This window comes from Montipora capricornis, chromosome 7 (genome assembly GCF_036669925.1).
Source record: "Montipora capricornis isolate CH-2021 chromosome 7, ASM3666992v2, whole genome shotgun sequence".
NCBI classification, from domain to species: Eukaryota; Metazoa; Cnidaria; class Anthozoa; order Scleractinia; family Acroporidae; genus Montipora; species Montipora capricornis.
In genome coordinates, this window is record NC_090889.1 from 31831034 (window position 1) to 31851033 (window position 20000).

At 39.8% G+C, this 20000-nt stretch overlaps 2 protein-coding genes across 3 annotated transcripts in view; one reads left to right on the top strand and one right to left on the bottom strand.

The window, feature by feature from the left end:
* Window positions 1–12636, top strand: part of LOC138056938 (GRAM domain-containing protein 4-like) — a 19722-nt gene extending 7086 nt beyond the window's left edge. Inside the window, exons 11-19 of the mRNA XM_068902913.1 lie at window positions 829–872; window positions 2251–2360; window positions 3686–3744; window positions 5837–5935; window positions 6721–6856; window positions 7702–7789; window positions 9554–9635; window positions 10053–10121; window positions 11635–12636. Coding sequence (XP_068759014.1) covers window positions 829–872; window positions 2251–2360; window positions 3686–3744; window positions 5837–5935; window positions 6721–6856; window positions 7702–7789; window positions 9554–9635; window positions 10053–10121; window positions 11635–11730 — 783 coding nt within the window. The 3' untranslated portion in view covers window positions 11731–12636. The remainder of the gene's footprint in view (window positions 1–828; window positions 873–2250; window positions 2361–3685; window positions 3745–5836; window positions 5936–6720; window positions 6857–7701; window positions 7790–9553; window positions 9636–10052; window positions 10122–11634) is intronic.
* A 6686-nt stretch (window positions 12637–19322) lies between these two features.
* Window positions 19323–20000, bottom strand: part of LOC138056941 (GRAM domain-containing protein 4-like) — a 39271-nt gene continuing 38593 nt past the window's right edge. The window contains exon 19 of one of the 2 annotated variants that reach the window (XM_068902927.1): window positions 19323–20000. This exon is cut by the window's right edge and continues 44 nt beyond it. In XM_068902927.1, coding sequence (XP_068759028.1) covers window positions 19979–20000 — 22 coding nt within the window. In that variant the 3' untranslated portion in view covers window positions 19323–19978. The other variant, XM_068902928.1, reaches the window with a different exon arrangement.

Sequence of the window (20000 nt, forward strand, 5' to 3'; positions counted from 1 at the left end):
AATGAAAATTTATTTTCTCAAGTGCTGACGTTCTTCATAAAACCTCAAATTTGGCTATTTCGCGTTGTTTGTTGTTTTGCAGACGACAACAAAGAAATGGACAGAAGTGAAAAACGCACGTGCAGGGCGTGCAAAGCTATTGTTTTGCTCACTTAATATGCAAATTTGTGACGTTCTCGTTGGCGTCTCCCATATTTGGTCTGGGAGACAACTCTTTCCCTAGAACGCCTTTTTATAGAACACCTTCCTTGGAGGTTTCAGCACACCCACTATTGTAAAAGCCAATCAAAACGAAGCTATCTCAGCGTCAAGGAAAATATGATACTGTACCTAAAGACAAATTTACTCGGGAAAGGATTGACTCAAGGAAATAGAGCAGTAATATTATTGGTTGAAAAAACCAAAATGATCGTGCTGCACGTGCGGCACGCATTTTTGAACATTTCTCTCCCGTACTCGTCAAAACTACTACGTGTAATTACCAAATTTGAGGTTTTGACGACAACGTGGACAAACTACAGTGAATCTTTCAGTCTCGCTCTTTACTTCAAATCCGTCCGTACCAATCCAGTTATCGGACACTTCGCACATATTGTATAATATAAACAAGATTGAATAATCCCGAAATACTTAGAATACATGTAGCTCAAACGTATATTTTGAAGTGACGTTTTCGTCCCCGTAGCCGTCGTGATTTCTTAAACTCCCTAATATTAGTGGAGATAGAGAGCCCCCTAGATGAGCTCTTGTCATCGATAAATACTGAATCTCTTTATTCTCTTTGTAGTTTGTAAAATTGATTCTTGAAGTTAATTTTTTTTTCTGCAGAATACCTTAGGGAAAATGGCAGACTCGTTAGAAAAACTGAAAAAGTAAGTACTGTATCGTCTATGTTGGTTTACTTAACACAACGAGCGAAATTATGGGCGAAATGCGCGGACAGCTGTGCAAAGGATAGGAAGCGGCTGTCATCCAGCGAGAGGGGTTAATATACCTTCAGAATTAATAGAGAGCCTTAGCGTCACTTTTACGGCAAAACGGCTAACGACGCCAGGCTGAAATTTAGTTTAGTCAAAAATCAAAGAAACTTGCTCGATTTTCAGATATGTCCAGAAATGCGGATTTCAATAAGCGCCTCGAAGTGTCCCCTTTGTTCTTCTCTTTAACTTCAACATCACTCGCGCCTCGGAATGCAGACAATTCAGTATCGTCACAAAGTGTACCCCAAATGCTTCTCCTCTCTTTTTACCTTAAGCTGAAATAACGCTAACCTAAATTATTGTTGGAAATCGGTAGCAAATGCTTCGTGTTGGATATCAAAATTGGGCTTGCATCTATATAATTATACTTGCATTTCTCGACAAAAGTGTCCATTTGTGCGAATTTCTTGCCTGTTATCAACAGGAATCGAGTAACTTCAGTTCTCAAAAGAAGGAGACAAGTTAGGATAAGGGATTTTTTATGCTTACAGTTTGTCGTTTGTAGTTTTATATGAACCAGATGGTAAATCTCTCTAATGCCACTCGTCAATTGTTTCGACATTTGTCATAGGATAAATTATGTGCTATAGATTTGACATCCGAAATGCTCCATTTGTCGACAAAAAACATGAAAACATGGCTTCGTTTATGTATTTGACGGAAAGTTATCCCAGTTGTTTGTCTGTGGACTCGTGGTGGGGAGATAGGAGTTTCGTTATCCGACCTGTTTTTTATTGGAGGCGCGATGGTGCAGTGGTTATGGCGCTGGATTCTCGTCCTAAGGGTCGCTGGTTCGAGGCTAATCTCTGTCACGGTGAAACACTGAACGATACAAATTTTCTAACGTTTTGGCTTGTGCACAGTCACGCCTTCCTTCAGAAAATTTCTAAGTGGAGGAGGTGCCTTAAGACCCGGGCAAACTGCTTCAACATTCATTCGATTTTGTTGAATGTTCAGCGATGTTGAAACCACCTCTTTTAACATTGTTGGGTAGGCGCATGCGCACGAATTGGTCTCTCAATTAGATTAGAGAATTAGAACTTTAATAGCTGGTTTTCAATCACGTGTTTTTGTACAAAACAGTAGCAAATTATGGCGATGACGTCACCTTTTGATATTAATGTGCCAATCAAAGCCTTATTGGATGCCGAAACAAAGGGTTCTTTTGTTCGGTAGTTGGCAAATTTGAATATCAAAAGAAATTTGACGTCAATGTTTGTAAACAGATATCTTTCCTATCATTTCCCCATTTTGTATTTTTATGTTTTAGTTTGCTGATGTGGCAGCATCCAGCGGCTTCAAGAAAATTGTTTACTTCTCTCTTTATGGCTTTGACAGCGTCTTTATTACTCAAAGGAAAGACATTGTTTCTTGTCACAGGTATCCTGTTTTGTTGAATTTTTACCCTTGGATATTGCGTTTTTAGCGTTCTGCTAAGGGACGTTACGGAGTTTAAGATCTACGATGCGACGGTAACGAAAACGTCATTTAAAACTGCAAGTTCAGGTTTGTAATTTTTTTTCGTCATTATGCCGGTTTGCCTAACTTCTAACGCCTAGCGCAACTTTCCAGAAACTGAATTCGGAGGTGCGGTGTTGAAGCTACGACAGAAAATCCAAATTAGCTGTCTTGTGTTCACGTTCTTCATAAAACTTGAAAATTGGTCATTTTATACGTTACAGATTTGCCGAAAACGTGAAAGAAATGTAGAAAAATGAAAAAAATGCACGTGTAGAGCGTGCAAGCTATTGTTTTTACTCATTAAATATGCAAAATTTGTGACGTTTTCTTTGCCGTCAAGTCGTAGGTCGTAAATTCCCTTTTTTAAAGATCTGCGAAGCGACGTCGGCAAAAACGTAACCTCAAAATATACACTAACGTAGGTCTTTTACGTAGGTCTTTTACGTTGGTCTTTTACGATATATGCCGATATATATTGTGGGCGAAGTATCCCAGAAACAAATTGCTACGAGTGGTTTTAGAGTAAATTGTAAACATGTACCCTCACGTTGTCATGGAAACCTCAAAGTGGTAATTTAACGTCGCAATCTCGACCCCAGAGCTCTTCTCATTTGCGCATGTCTGAGGAAGAGAAGAGCTCTGGGGAATCTGGGAAACCCTGAAACAAAGTGCCTTCTCGTTGCTTTTCGTGAAGAACAATGAAAAGCATCTCTGATTGGCGCATTCATGTTAGCATAAGGAGTGAGCAGGCGCCGTAAGGTTCAAATGGTCAGTTTTCGGCTTTAAGAACCCTACGGGGTATGTTCTCCCTTTCCCAGAGCCTCGGGTCATGCGCAGGCTCTGGTGACGTGCAAAAGTATGTACCGTACTAAAATGCGTCCCGCACGTGCATCACGATTAATTATGTTTCCTCTGTTTTGTGGGTTTTTCGTCGACATCGCCGACGCAGATTGGTTTGTTGCCAAGGGGATGAATTTGTGGCGGAAACCAAAATTACAGAATTTCGGTATCCAAGCGACCAGAATTTAGGTCTAAGATTAGTTATAGCAAATTCTTATCTAACGCGCGCTCATTGAATTAAAGTATAATTTTTCTCAAGTCTACATTGCAGGCATAGAAGAACGATTATTGCCGGGGTAAAAACAGGAACGACTTTCTTTAAAGTAGAAGCGAAAAGTATACGTAGAGACCTATTTTGCATTGTTCTTTTCTCTTCGTGATTTATCATTCTCTGATTTTGACAGGGTTGTTTTTGGGAATTAAGCTGTTCATTGTGAACCCAATTCAACATCGATTTCCAAAGGTAATTGATTTTTTTCCCCTCTACATTTGAATGATAAAAAGAAGTTAGTTTCAAAAGGCCCACCCACGAATCATCACGGTTTCCTTAAGACCCGTGCAAACGGAAGTAGCATTGTTGGGTGGTACTTGATTCGTCTGTTTCCACACCCTGTTGCATGTTATTGCGTCTTTCTAGGAGTTGTTGCATCAAGTTTGAAACTGCTTTGGTCAAACCTTTGAGCCACTCCCAGCATTTTTTTTTTTGTTCCGTGATCGCCGAAGCGTAGCAAAACAATGTTGGATCAGTTTGCACAGCTCTCCCAACATTGTTGGGGCCACGCACGCGCATTGCACATGGTCACCATGGAGATAGCAACGCATTAACATGTTCAAAACAAGATGGCAGCCGAATTTTGTAAGTTTACAAAGTCTTAAGGGTCGTATCGTTTCCGTTATACACTGCACGTCCTTGCTTTTTTGGGAGTTGTTGCGTCCTTTGGCAAGGGGCTTTAGAAATAACCCCTTCAGCGAAAGTGTATTGCAAAAAGCTACGAAGCAGTAGAGCAACATAATTGTATTGAAAGTGGGATTATAGAGATTTTGCACGGCAGCCATATTGCATGGCAGGAACAATGAAAATGTTTTACGTTAAGCGGCCTTCACACGGCAAACTTAAGTTTGCAAACTCCTGTTGGCAAACTCAAGCTGGTGTGTGTGAAAGACACAACAACAGTTGTCAAACATGTTGACAAACTATTGGCGAGAATAGAGACAAGTTCAATTTGTCGCCAACAGTTTGCCAACGTCTTTGCCGACTGTTTTTGTGCCGTTCACACACACCAACTTGAGTTTGCCAAACTTGAGTTTGCAAACTCAAGTTTGCCGTGTGAAGGCTGCTTTAGAAAGAACATTTGTTCCCATAGGAAAGAGAATCTATTGTTCCTGCCATGCAACATGGCTGCCGTGCAAAACCCCTATTGGAAATTATGCTTAGTAGTTAGTAGCAAGTAGCGTTTGTTACATATCAGGCGTACGTACGTAGAATGATCACTCCAATGCATCACTATTCCAGGAGGAAAATTGGTATGAACAGAGTGGGTGTTTGGAGAGAAAATTGATTTCACGTCGTTGTCAGGACGGCAACAGCAATGAAATGTACCAAAATGTAATACGCTCGTGCAGGGCGTGAAGAGCCATTAGGGACCTTAAGCAAGCACGACGACGACGACTACGAGAACGTTGTCTAAAAATATTATTTCCCGTTACTGTAATAATTTTACGATTACTCCATGTCGTTCGGCTTGGAAAGTGTGAATGCACAACCCAAGAATAAAATTGATGAGAACGGTGTGGATATTCAGAGAGAAAATTGAAAATTCGTCATCATGTGCTCTCGTCCTCCACATGACCTCAAATTTGATCATTTCACGTCGTAGTCAAGACGAGAACGGCAAAAAAATGTATCAAAATGTAAAACGCACGTGCTTGGCGTGCAAAGCTATTGTTTTTGTCCACTAAATATGCAAATTTGCGGCGTTCTCGTAGCCGTCCTCGTCGTCCTTGCTTAAGGTCCCTATTGTTTTTGCTCATTACGTTCTCGTAGCAGTCGTCGTCGTCCTGGCTTAAGCTACTTAAGGGCGGTGCCTACTATTGTTATTGCGCACACGTTCTGCGCATCTCAAGATACTTGGATTTCCAATCGTTAATGCTTACTAATACAGGGATATCTTTGCGCAGGTTAAAATTATGCAGAGAAAGTAGATCTTAGTAAGTACTATTGGTATCCAAAAAGAAAATTGGGGGCAGCCATGCATTTTTCAGAGATAATTAAGCTTCAATTTGAGAAAGAATGCCATACATGGCTCTGTATTTTAAAGCTTTTTACAAATATTGTTCGTGAATTATATTTGAAAAATGCGTGGTTACCCCCAATTTTTTTTTTTTTTCGATTTCAATAACACTTGTTAAGATCTACATTTCCTGCATAATCATAAACCGAGGAAAAAATACCTTTGAATTAGTAGGCACCGTCCTTAATTGACATTCAGGACGAAACATCAACAAACACAGCAAGTCTCATTTTTACAACTCTCGAGTTTTCGTTTGTGAAATAGGTCAAAAGAAGGTATGATACAACAGAAAAGCTATGGAGAGAGCTGCCAACGGATGCAGATTTAGCTGCAAGGAAGAGTGAGACACAAACCAGCCAAGAGGTAACCGGGCCGTCGCGCTTAAGTCAAATTCCTATAAGGAAACCGTTGTGACGTCATTGTTTACATTTTTTTCATTTAGGCCCGATTCACACGTTACCGGACGAATTTTCTACCTGTTGAAATTTGTGCATTTAGGGCTTTTCACACGCTAAACGTACGAAGATTTAGACGACTCGCTGTCCAAAAATTTTAACGCCCAAATCGGAAACGAATTTTAGCCGGTACGGTCGAAAATTTAAGCGGCGCGCTGTGAACACCTTGACCGTCTAAATTTTTGCACGGCAAATTTCGTGAAGTAGCCCTCTGCGCATGAATGGATGGTGAAACCACTGACAAAGGTTAAACTTTAATCCGGTTCATCAGTTCCGTGTGAACGGAGAGAAAATATTGCACGGTTCCGTGCAAACAAAATGGCTGGTCAAATTTTTCAACCGGTAGAAAATTCGTCCGGTACCGTGTGAATCGGGGCTTAGTGACACAATGTTTCGATGTTAATTTAAATCGAAGGAACGCGTGATTTTGCATTTGAGGTAAAGACCCTTGCCTTTCACTGAGCTGGACTTTAGATACAAATAACTGTGATTTTTGGTAACTTTTGCCACCTCGGAAAAAAAGTCCGAGTCTCTTTGGATAGAGAAAGAAAAATGTTCAACTGTCCATAGTTAACATTTGAGAAAGAAACGATTGTCCAAAGTTGAAAGTCTTCAGTGAGTCGAATTCACGAAATTTCTTGTTTGGATTTGTAAGATCTGGTGCTCATAACCGTGTGTTTATTTGTATCCTAGGTGATTCCTAGGGCCTCATCAACGGGATCTTTATCGTCGCCTGGCAACGGCAATTCATCCGAACAATCAAGAAACCCCAGCACGAACCCCATCCTCGATAAATTCAAGCTACCAGCAACTGAAACTTTTTTACCAGGTGAAAATCGCCCTTTGGGATTCAACCATCTCTTACGGCATAATAAATAGCACCACAGAAAAGTACTGCCCAGTAGCTTCATTTAACTGGTCAATAATTAGGATTTCACCCAGTCTCAAAAGTTAGCTCCACCTTGTGCAACAAAATAAACAGCACCGTAGGAAAGTACTTCTCAGTAGCTTTCATTTGAATGGTCACACTTGAGGATTTCATCCACAGACTCAAAAGTTAGAACCACCTTGTACAACTTTATAAACAAAACCACATGGAAGTACTGCTCAGTAGCTTTCATGTGAATGGTCACACTTCAGGATTTCACCCACAGACTCAAATGTTAGCACAACCTTTTACAACAAAATAAACAGCACCACGGGAAAGTACTGCTGCGTAGCTTTCATTTGAGTGGTTACACTTAAGACTCATGCAAGGCCGAAGAGAAGCAAGCAGTCGTTAATTAATTACAAGCATGATAAAAAGTTTCCTGTTGCGAAAGGCATCGAATATTATTAGTTTCTCAATGGGATCTTGGCCAAATTTGCAAGCAAAAAAATAAAAGAAAGCAACTCACAGTTTCCAAAGTTATACGGAAAATGTTAATTCTAATATCAAGAAGCAGGCATTTCTATAAGGAGAACCGTCATTTCCCACGTTGCCTGATTTGAACGCCTTGTGATAAAAATAAAACAGTCTTGAATGTTTCTTTATGTTCACACTGCAACCATGCTAACGGTAATCAGGCATATTTTGCTGCTGCTGGTTTGGAGAATATGAATTCAACTTTTTAAGCTAGATTCAAGATTCTGCAGCAACAAATTATGTCTGAGAGAATATTTGTTTTCTGTTAGAATGGGAGTATGGCAAAAGGTGTATATTGCTGGACAAAGAGAAAACCTTCACCAACGTGAAACACGGAAAACTGTTTCTTACTCAAAGGTAACAAGAGGCTTTAGGTAGCCTTTATTAGGACATACTGGCTTTCTCAGTTAGGTTATAAAGCAATCTCACTCAACTTTATTCGTAAGCAGACTGAGATAGTTTTCCTTCAGTGTCTTTATCTCCTACATTTAAACCCCTTATGAAGGAAGAGATCTGTATTTAAATGAAACAAAATGTCACAAGCCGTGGCAGGGTGCAGGCTGGCATAGTGGTGAGAGCAGTCGCCTCCCACCAATGTGGCCAGTGTTCGATTCCCAGATCCGGCGTCATAACTATGTGGGTTAAGTTTGTTGGTTCTCTACTCTGCACCGAGAGGTTTTTCTCCGGGCACTCCGGTTTTCCCCTCTCCTCAAAAACCAACATTTGTCCCCAATTAGTGCTCCAGGGCCCAGTTCCTCAAAAGCCGATTAACGCTAATGTAAGATTAAAAATTAACCAAACAGTTTATTTCTCTACTCCCAAATGCTGTTCAACGCAGATTTTCGGCAGAACTTTACATGAGAAGACGTCAATCTTGAAAAACAAAAATAAGCAAAAGAAACTTTCACCAAAAAGTTGAAAACGTGAAAGAAAAGTTTACGCTAATCCTGGATTATGTTAATCGGCTTTCACGAACCGGGCCCAGGGCTAGAGGACTAGACACTTAAATCGAGGCTATAGTAGTGATTAATTTTCTGTTTGTTTTTCTTTTATTTATTTATATTTTTTCATACCTTGCTGTAAAGCAACATAGCATTACCAAGTAAATACACTAAAACTGAAACTGAAACTCTCTACTTACACAAATCCCATCATGCATAGTGCGCCTCCTCTACCCTCCTCAAATTTTGCATAATCATTGTTTGCAATTTCTCCTGGGACACGAAGATGTCCCAGGAGAAATCGACAAAAATGCCTATGCACAGTTTTGGGGGGTAAAAGTGGAATAATATGGGACTTGTTCAAGTAGAGAATAAAGTTCCTTTTGGCAAGCTCGAAAGGGTGGTCTCGCCCATTTTAGTTTCGGTGTTGAAACTATTTTTACCAGACACTAGCTAGCTAAAACGTTTTAATTTGGAGAATTTTGCTTGGAATTTAATAGACAGCCGCTGTTAAGGATAATCTTTACACTAGCCTTTGAGTCGGTTTTGAACGCTGGCGCAGACGCAAGATATGGAAATTTTTCCATTTTCTTGCGTTTCCTTGTTTTCACGTGTGAACCGGGGAAGCGCAAGCGCAAATGCAAGGTAAAAAAAAAAACACACACAGGTTCATTCTCGTCCACCATCTTGGAAAGAGGACTTGAACTGCGCCTGCGTGTCTTACTTTCCTTGCGTTTGCGTTAAACGTGTGAACTTAGTTTGCGTTTGCATTTGCGTGAACACGCGTAATCCCCGTTTGCGTGGGAGCCGGGCTACGTTGGTAGGGAATATTAAAGCTTTTGCTTTTGTCAGTCGCTTGTTAAGGCAATATGTTTTAAATATGTCAAAAAAGGAGATTCTTTCAGTTGTTCCTAGTAAAATGAAAACTCGCGTCTGATCTGTAAACCAGTGGTTGGCAAAACGTCATGTCGCGATAAATAATGCGAATGAAATCTAGGAGTTTGTTAAGACAAATCCCTCGATGATCGATTATCACAAGTATCTAAATATACTCTCCAAGAAATCTCGGCAGAACGGCGGCCTGGTTTGACTGAAACTTCCAGTTTATTTTGAAACCTTGAATTAGTGATGCTTTCCATAGCCTTGCTGGAATAGAATGCTTTTAAATTTGTTTTCACAGTTATTTGTGTTTCGAGAAAGGCAAGACTTCCTTTGGTAAACATATTGTGATTCAGTTGGAATCAATTACAAGCCTCACTAAGGTAAACTTACTCGACTTTTAGAAATAAATGAACAGTGTGCGATTCTAGTCAACCATTTTTGTTTGTTCTATTGTTAACTGGATCACCATTTTTGTGACTCTGCCTTGGTGCCCGTCCGTACAGGCCTCCTAGAATGATCGGAAGACCCCCCTCCCCCTCCCCCACCCCCTCCCCCCATTTCTATCTCATCACTTTTTGGGGGCAGTCACTGGGTGACAACCCTTTATTCGTTTTATCTCGTTTAAAACTCAAAAAATACCTTGACAGGTCACCTATAATTTTCTGTGACTTGAAAGTAGGTTCGTTCAATTCCAATCCGTTAGCAAAGTTGTTGTTTGAAGAATCATGCAACAGAAATATACATGGTTGTGATTTAGTCTGCAACTCAAGAATCTGCCGTCTTTTTTTTTACCATAGGCCAAACCTATCCCGATTATGCCTGGTACGGGAATGGCATTAGAAGTTCACGTCCACGGAATCGACAAGGTAAATTTTTGGCTTTATAAGAGAGATTTAGCATTTGACCACGGCAAACGCCATGCTCAAGTTTGAGTTTTGTCAAAAATCAAAGAAACGTGTTTGATTTTAGGTGATTCCTTGCCTGTTAGCTACAGATATCAATCAACTTCAGGAGAGAGAGAATTTGGAATAAGATTTTGATAGACGAGGTCACGCTCTTGTGTGCATCATGGATAATCAGGGCAAGATGGAGAGAAATTCAAAGTTTTGTGTGGAAGTTCGAAACGATGAAAAGTATCCATGATATGCAATTTTGGGTTTTTTTTAATTCAAAAACGGAAGATATGCGCTCAAAGGAGCGGCAGAATAAAGTAGGAGAGAACGGCTAAAAAGTTTCTGCCAAACACTTCCTGTAATTCCAAAGGCACAAAACTACAGAGGATGTATGGAGACAAAACAAGCAACATATAGGAATTACAAAGAATAGATACCAAGTCTAGTTCATCTCAGTTGTAAACATGAACTTTTTTGTTAGGTTTATGAAGGCAAAATTCTATAAAATAGAGTCATGTACAATTTATTTTGCTTTGAATTTCCATGCAAACCTTTGCACGTTGAGCTGTTTGTTTGTCTGAGTCACGTTAGGGTGCCCAAATTCGTGACGTCATCTGTGCGCAGCGCTATTCCCGCCATGTTAGCATGATTACCCATGATGCACACCACGTTGCCATGATTACCCATGATTCACTCCAAAGCGTGAACTGGTCAATTAAACGTTGTTATAACAAGTAGCAGGATGTCGTTTGCCGTTTCGCGTAAACGAGATGTTAAATCTTTTTTGTCGCAGACGACAAGTGCAGCTTATTTACCGCGAAATAATCAAATCCAGAAACTGTGAGGGAAAACGTGATTTTGGCAGAAATAACCCCTCGTTGACTTGGTGTTAGTATCGTCGTCCACCAATGTTCAAAAATGCAGCGAATAAGATGCACGCCAAATTTTGACGAACGTCGCCAAGTGTCTCTTTAATAATCAGTAACGAAAGAAAATCCTGAAAATTTTCATAAGCACATTAATTGACCACTCCCCATATAGCGGCTTTTGCAGGCCAATCCACAAAGCGACAGAACAACAATAACTGTTTAAGAGTCTCAACTGGCCGGAGGCAAACCACTTGGCTATTTGCAATTGCGGCTGAGAAGTTAGACCATCGATTACCAGGAACAAATTCAGTAAAAGGACACTTTGTGCCGGACAGGAGAGGGTGCCGGACTTTCATGCGCATGCGGTGGGTCCAGTTCCCGCTCTTGATCACTGTGACCACCTTGAGATATCTTCCATTGGTATATATACTAAAACAGTGGATATAGTGGAAGGCGCTATGAGTTCAAATCATCTTTTTGCGCTATATTATCTCACTGTTTTAGTATGTAACCCCCTTTCCCCCCCCCCCCCCCCCCCGGCGCTTAATTCATTCCGAACCTAATATCCAAAAATTCGCCTTAAACTCACTCTACCTTTTTTGTTCTTCTTTTGGTAGCCGTATATTTTTGGTGGAATTATTGGCAGGGATGAAGCCTTCGAGAGTATCAGAGCCACAGGAAGGGCGGCGAATTACCCATGGGCTCTGACGTGACAACTTATATATTGACTGACTGACTGACTGTTGAGTCACTGAATGGCTCACTGAGTCAATGACTGGCCGCCAGTGACTACTGACTGACTGACTGACTCGCTCACTCACTCACTCACTCACTTACTCGCTGTTTTTATCCCTGTCTGACTATAGAATCACTGGTTCACTGACAGGAAGACTTACTGACTGACTGACTCACTCACTCACACACTCTGTCACTCACCGTTTTTATCCCTGTCTGACTATAGAGTCACTGGCTGGCGGACTGACTGGCTTTCGACAGACTGACTGACTGACTTTCGACAGACTGACTTTCGACAGACTGACTGACTGACTTTTGGCCGACTGACTGACTGACTTTCGACAGACTGACTGACTGACTTTCGACAGACTGACTGACTGACTTTTGGCCGACTGACTGACTGACTTTCGACAGACTGACTGACTGACTTTTGGCCGACCGACTGACTGACTGACTTGCTGCCTGATTTCTTCGCTTGATTGATCAACTAATTGCATGTTTAATCGATCAGTGGATGGGTTCAGTGATCGATTGCTTGACCTTACTGGCCCGTGCGCCTACAACAACACTTATTCTCACGAGTCATTGTTATATACCAAGTTTTACCTTAAATAGTTTTTTTTAGAATTCAAAATATATCTCGGTATGATACCTCCGTAATGTGACAGAAGAAGGACAAACATTTGCGTCGCGTAGTCAAGTAACACTTTTAAGGGAATTTGTATCTATTGTATTCGTCAACACACGCGGAAAATAATATTTTTTAAAATATTTATCCTGAACTTACAAGTCCAGGATTTTTAGATATTAAGTGGCATCTTTAAAAAAAATGAATATACTATTCGTTTATACTGAATAAATTGAAAGAACAAAGGGCTAACAAAGGGTTGATTTGAGTGGGTGTTCATCCGTACTCATTTGCCCCAAAGTTTGGTGAGTACATCCATGAGATCTCTACCGGCCTGACAAGTGAAAGAGGCTCGATTGAAGATACGTGAATGCTTATGGGGTGGATGAAAGAAAATGTAGGTTTATGAATGCAGATGATGCGTATCGTAGCCAGGTGGATGACAATGCGTGACATCATGGTCACCCTTGGTCCCAGATGTTTTCCTTGAGCCGCAAGAGAACCGCGAAGCGTCGAGAAAGAGAAAAGTCTCTGATTACCTTGGACTTGAATCTCACTTTCATGCAGACGCCAGCTGTCAAACGCGTCAAATTGATCATTTCAAAAGGGACCAATGGCAACTTAGCAATCACGCGTCCCCTAGGTAATACCAATCAAACGAACCAATCATATTGCGTGTTTGTAAAAATATCAACCAATCCGAGCCTGCCTGCGCCTGAGGGTCAGATCTTGACCCTGGTGTTTGCATGAAGTGAGATTCAAGTCCAAGGTAACCAGAGGTTTTTCTCTTTCTCGTCGAACTCGTCTTCGCCGCTTCGCGACTCTCTCGCGCCTCTAGAAGAACCACATCATAGTTTGTTCGTGACAAAATATTTGAATGTGTATCCATCAGATCTTTTCTGTCAGGCAGGATCCAATCCAGAAGTGCTTAGACTGTCTCATTTTCGTATACTTGTAACCCGAAGCTTACTTTTCCTGTGAAAAACATATCTTGCCATTTTCAAAGCAAAATTCTTGCTTTAAGTGAGCCGTAAAACTTGGCAAACCAGCGGTCATTTGACCAAGAGACGCATGGATCTGCGATGACGTTAAGCTGGAATGAGTGGAAAGCAGGGCAACTTCCGGTTTTGACGTCAGCTCAGGGAAATACCCATGCATACCTTTCACAAGCACCAACGGCCAATTTTTGTAACGCAACTTGCCCAAAATTTATCTTCTGTGGAATTTGAAAAAAGTCATGTCTGAATATCCGCCCAATCAATATAGCTTGTTCGTTTGAATCTCAATCAAAAGATTAATTTACGGTGCATGTTTTCTAAGGGTATTTCCTATTTGAACGACAACACCAAAGTCGACCCTCGTGTATCCTCGGTTTTCGTGATCCGATGAGGTTCCGATGTGACCTCCTTGTGCCGGGTGGTAGAGCGTGCGCTCCGTTTAACTATCGACAAAGATTCAAGCATTACGATCCAATGGAAATAAACGCGACAATATTTCCGGGAAAAGAATATCCAACCGGGAAAAAATTCAAGGTAAGTTGTTAAAGTTATTCAGCTGAATCTTGTAGGATAAATTCTTAGGCAACGCATTCTTTTCCCAGAAATTTTGTTCGACGGCTTTCGTATCATTTGCAGGAGGGCGAGAGTAGCTTACTTAAAACCTGTTATAAATGATTTTACATTTGGACGTTAAAATGACAGGTCGTGTAAAAAAGAAACATTTACATACCATGATATTAATCGTGTTCTTACTAGTCAATTAAAATAGGATAAAAACGGTTAAATCAAGTTTCTTGCTCAAAACTCTGAACATCGTACTCGGGTGGACTTCACAGTTGCTGTTTGGCTGAAATATCTCCATAGTCGTTTCATAAAAAATGAACAGTTCTTCTCTACTTATCCCACTGTTGTGTCCAACAGTGTCCTTTTATTTCAGTGTTGCGAGATGCCAAGAGATTTCAATCTGAAAGAATCGTTTACCGCAGAATAAAGCAAGCTACACATTCTAAAGCGACGGATCTGGAATTGGAACACAATCTTTCGTAGTCTGCACTTAGCGTAGATTGTAGGTTTCACGAAGTGATTGCTCGGCTCTATGTTGGTGTTCACAGCAGCATTCCTCGTAAACGGAGTCAGTGCTTTTCTTTGAAGCATCGGTGTAATAAGTAATGGTTACTCGTACCATTCTAACTCGCTTCTTGTCCCTGGCAGTTCTATAGGGGCATCTGTTGTTCTGCAGATTATGGGACAACTGCGTCACCGTGACATGTTTCACTTCCTTTGACATATTAGAACAATTCAGCTTGAAAAGGGATAGGATAATTTTGTCTGAGCAGTAAACTTCTCGCAGTAAGAGTTTAACTCGACCTTGAAAGAGTTGAAATCGAAAGCAAACATCCACTATTTTCGATTCCGGTCACATGCATGATCATGCATGATGAGCGTTTAAATATTGACACAAAACAAACATATCCGTCGACACGTATATTCCTCCCCAAATGAGTCCGTGACGGATATAGAGACTACAAAAATTTGGTTTTATCAACGGAGTTGATAATGTAAATTGGCCACCGTACAGAGATTCTAAAAGCTGACGTTTCGAGCGTTAGCCCTTCGTCAGAGCGAATCGAGGGATTATGGGTTACCTGTAGTTTTTATAGTAGAGTAGGAGCTACGCTATTGGTGGTAACATGGCAACGTGAAAAATAGGAATATATTAGTTAAATGAAAAGCGTTCGTTAATACCGTGAGGATTAAGGGTGATAGACTGATAGACAGGCTAACATTTCGTGAAACAACTGGGAAAATACACAGTTTCCGCCAATGAATGGTTGCTCTTTATTAAAAAAAAAACCCGAAACCTTACAAAAGAAATAATTAAACCAAAGTTAATAAAACAGCTAACAACCCAATTTTAACTAGCTTAAGTCCCGGGCAAACGTTTTAATAATAATAATAATAATAATAATAATAATAATAATAATAATAATGGGACATTTATAATGCGCAAATTCCATAAAATGTTCAAATGCGCAGGACAAGATTAAAAACGAAATAGAAAGGCTAAAAAGCTAAAATTACAATTAAGAGTAAACTTACAATACTTTAAAAAGCTAATATTACACAAGTAAACTCACAATAATAAAAACAACTATGATAACAATGCATGACGGAAAAGGTGAGTTTTGAACATTGAACATTTTTTGAACATTTCAACATTTCAAAATTTCAACATTTGCCTCAACAACCCTTCGATTTTGTTGAACAGGGATGTTAAAACCGTTCCAAATCCCCCTTTTAACCGTGTTAAAACATATTGAATGGATGTTGAATGAGTTTCAAAGCGTCAAAACTTTGCTTCAACAACCATTCAACTTTTGTTACCGCGAATGTTGAAAAGAAGTTGAAACTGCTTGCCCTCCACTTTCGACATAATTGCGCATGCACGTGTGCACTGTCCGTATCCATAGTAACAGACGCGGGTTCAGCCTGGGACTGAATACCAGGGCTCTTGTGAAGCTTTGTTGAATCAAATGTTGAGGATGGGTTGAAATGCTTCAAGCTGTATGCCCAGGCCTTTAATTCCAACACACACTTTAAATAAACGATAAAATAACAAATCATCGTGTGCTTATTTTTAAATTACATCAATGTAACAGTCACGGCAATGAAATCGGCCCACTTATTTTTTAAGGGGAACAGGAAGCTAGGCAATTACTACGTACCGAAAACAATTCTCGTGTAAAAAAAGAAGAGGAAAAAACACTACGGTACTCGAGTAAGCAAGCACACACAAAAAAATAATAATACAAGCCCAATTAAAGTAATCCTTGATCGTGAGAAAAAAATATTGCAGTAGGTTACACAGATAAAAAGACTTCTTCTAAAAGTTTTGAAAACTTTTAGAACTACAGATCATTTTTAGAAGAAGGAATTGTTTAAACCCGTTCTCCTCCTCCCCCTCGGAAATTTAATGGTCTATCGTTTACTAAAATCAAATCAAATCTAAGGGCGCGTTTGATTGACCGTATTCCGGAATAGGAATACATGTAATAGAAGTTAGAAATCCTTCGCTTTTACGGAGATTCACGTTAAAATTGTCAAACACCTGCTAAAATGCTATTTTAAACATATCTTTATTTTTCTTGTTGCTTCAAAACGCCAAACATACGGTTTTAAATGATCACTCCACGTATTCTTATTCCGGAATTGGGTCAATCGAACGCACCCTACATTAAAACAAATTCTTAAACTCAGTCAAGCTGCAAATAAGTTGAAAGCCAGCCAAGGTGCCAGCACCTTGTTGACTACACCAGAATAAATGCAAGAATTTATTTTAATTTGAAGTGACTACGTAAAAGAAACGTTTGCCAAAGCTTAAGCAAATGTACTTTTTGAAAAACAAAAATACAGTTCGCTTGCACGAGCTACCCCTCTGCACGCGGCACGTGTAATGACTTTGCGCGTGTCCTAATTAAACGTAACATTTTGCCACATTTTTCTGCTTCTTTTTCTTCCAAACGATAAGCAAAAAATTGACAAGAAAGTTTGTGGATAACATGAAAAATATACAGGTACCTATTTTTTCGATTTTTAAAACTAAAACCCCGTTCACATAAGTTCAATCGCTTCGTAGTTGGCGCAATTTGCTTAAGCTTCTCACATGTATACCCTAATTCTTCGTGGAAATAGGTTAATATTTTCTTTCCAAAAACGACCCCATACTCAAAATGGAGATCTGCTCGAGGCAAACTCTTAGTACGTCTGTTCAGTCATCTGGTATTAGAAAGGTCACAAGATAGATTAGTTAGACTTGGAAGACGCATTTTTAAAGACCTTTTGCCTTGACTCTAAATATCCTCAATTCGTTTATATATATATAAGGAATAGTCCATTTTACAGTTGTGTGCTTAGTTACCTGGCCTGTGAATGAAAGTGAGGCTGGAGTTGACCTTGTTTTGATAAAAACCTCACTGCCTTTCTCATGTAAATTTCAACTAATTAGCATGACAACAACATGATTAACATAAGAAAAGGAGGTAAGTCTGTATCATAACAAGGTCAACACCAGCCTCACTTTCATTTAAAGGCCAGGTAACTAAGTGCACAACTTCAAAGAGGTCTATTCGCTAGTCTATGGTTTATAGGGTTTGGCATTGGTTGCTAAGTAAACATTAGGTAAGATCCTCCGATATACCTCCCTTTTTCCGGTTCCTTAGTTAGAAATAAAATGAAAACAATGAAAAGATTTGGAAAAGTGAGAGATTCGAACCCCTACCTTTAGCCAGGAGCCCATCACCCGGAGCGTGCAACTTAACTATACTTGTGCAACGGCGTTTTCACAAGTAAGGTTATTTTTAGATTTAATTTCCCGCTAATGAGACTCCCACAGGAGCCTGATGACCAATTACAAGAAATTAAGCTGACGTCATAGCGTCACCGAACCGTAACTGACATTGTTTTTTGACCTAATTTGCGGGAAGGGCTAGTCTAAAAATAAACCTACTTGTGAAAAGGCCGTTTCACAGACGCTGTATGGAAGTTGCACGTTCCAGGATGGGGTCCTGCTTTAGCTTTATTAAAAAGAACTAAACGAGAAATCTTTTTCGTGTGTGTTATTCGCCAACTAGTTTTAGCAAACTAAAGAGGAATTACAAATACCCACTGAGATATAAATATATAAAAACGTTAAATTGATACAAGACTAGTTCTCCCCAGTTACTCTAGAATTCTAATTTAGAATGAAGTTTCTCGAAGTTCCGAAGGCAATGATGGATAGGTGTTCAGAGCCTAAGATAACTATTTTAATTTATATCTGATAACTTAGGCCCGTTTTCAACGTCGCATTTCACATGTGTCGAATCTAATGCAAATGAGCGAAAACAATTTACTTTTCTCATTTGCCCTAGATTCGGCAAATGTGAAATGCGAGGTTTAAAACGAGTCCAAAGTACCCTTTGTATCAACAACTAATTATGTAAATAAGCTTCCCTAAATATGCCTTTGATTGTTAAAATTTAGTAAAAAATATATTTAACATGAAGACACTCTAACTGCAAAAGGATTTTGCATTTCATGAGCACTTTCTAAGAAATCGGACCCGACAAATGTGAAAACGAATGCTTTGATAACAGCAGAAGCTCATGACCCTTGAAGCGTTTAACTCTGGTGTTTTTTGAGTTTAAAAATTCCCTTATTTGGATGTAACGTAGCTCGTGCATCGATCTTACTTTTGTCCATATTTGGGCATAAAATTGGTGTCATAAAATCCCCGGCTTTGTTCCAAGGAAAAGAGTTGCAAGTTACACGCTTCACGGTCATGTGCAGGTGATAACAGTTAACCAGCGAAATTCTTGTTGATGTTTCAATTCCCTTTCTGCTTTTTTCAACTGTTTGGTCCAGAAAAATGCGAGTGTAATCGATAAGGTGCTTTTTCAGGGCAAAAGCCACTGATCTTTAATTTCTTCGACTTCTTTTAGAAATAGATATTAGCATGTTCAATAAGTTCTATTTAGTTTGAGATTTTACTTGGTTTTTTTCCTGCTAGCAGCTAGAGGTCTCTTTTCGTTTTTCGCTCGCTGGGCTGACAAGTACGGGAAACAGACCTCTGCCAATGCCGTCCACAAATTTGGACAGCACTTTTCAAACCGCATGCTCCATGACATGTTTGCTGACTGTGTCGAGCCCGCTGTGTCCGACGCATTCCTTTACAGTAATACCACTGTTGTTACATGAGCCCACACAACACGAAGTATCACGTGAGGACTCGGTCGCTATGTAACCGCCGCGCATGCTCAACACAGTCGAGTTTCGACCCATGACATAGGTCTCTTTTCCCGTAATCGTCAGCCCAGCGAACGCAAAAGAAGAGAGCTGCCCTCTGCTAGCAGGGAACGTGGTTTTAAACAACTCGCAATGTTTTCTGGATATTAATTTTCTTTTTGCTTACAATACATTTAAAAATGCAGTCGTTTTGCTCCTTCGCTTTAAATGGCCACTGTAAATATTCCTCGAAAGAAAAAGTTCTTTCGATCACTAAACATAGAAGATTAAACGATAAAGTTTTTGGTTCTCTCGTTTTTGACCAGCACAAACGAGAAATCAAAAGATTTTGGACGAAAAGGTAAAAGTGCACTTCAATATGATTGGTTTTGCTTTGAGTTTTCCACAAGCAGTCCGTTTTCGACCAGCAAAAACGAATGAACAAGTGGTTTTCAAATAAGACCTTGTGTAAATTTAACAAATAAACAAATTTTTCCAAGGGCGCGGTGTTTATCCTTGAATTGCTTTCAGTAATTTGTTAAAGTTATTTCAGTCATTACTAGGATAAGTGATTTTTCTTTAAAGAAAGATGCAAATGTTATTTCGAGGATGGCTGGTGGCCATTTTAGATAAAGAGTCTCGACCCCAGTATCGTCTCGACAAAGGAAGTAAAGAGAAACAACCTTGGTTCGAGGCTGTGTTATAGTAGCTTGCATTGAGGCAAAATATGACGTTATTATTGAACGATTAAGGCATACGCATCTCTATATTCACTAAGGCATTCACATTTAAAGCAATTCTACGGAAACAATACTAGTCTTGCTGTTACATTTACTGTTACATTTGGAGTGTGATATTT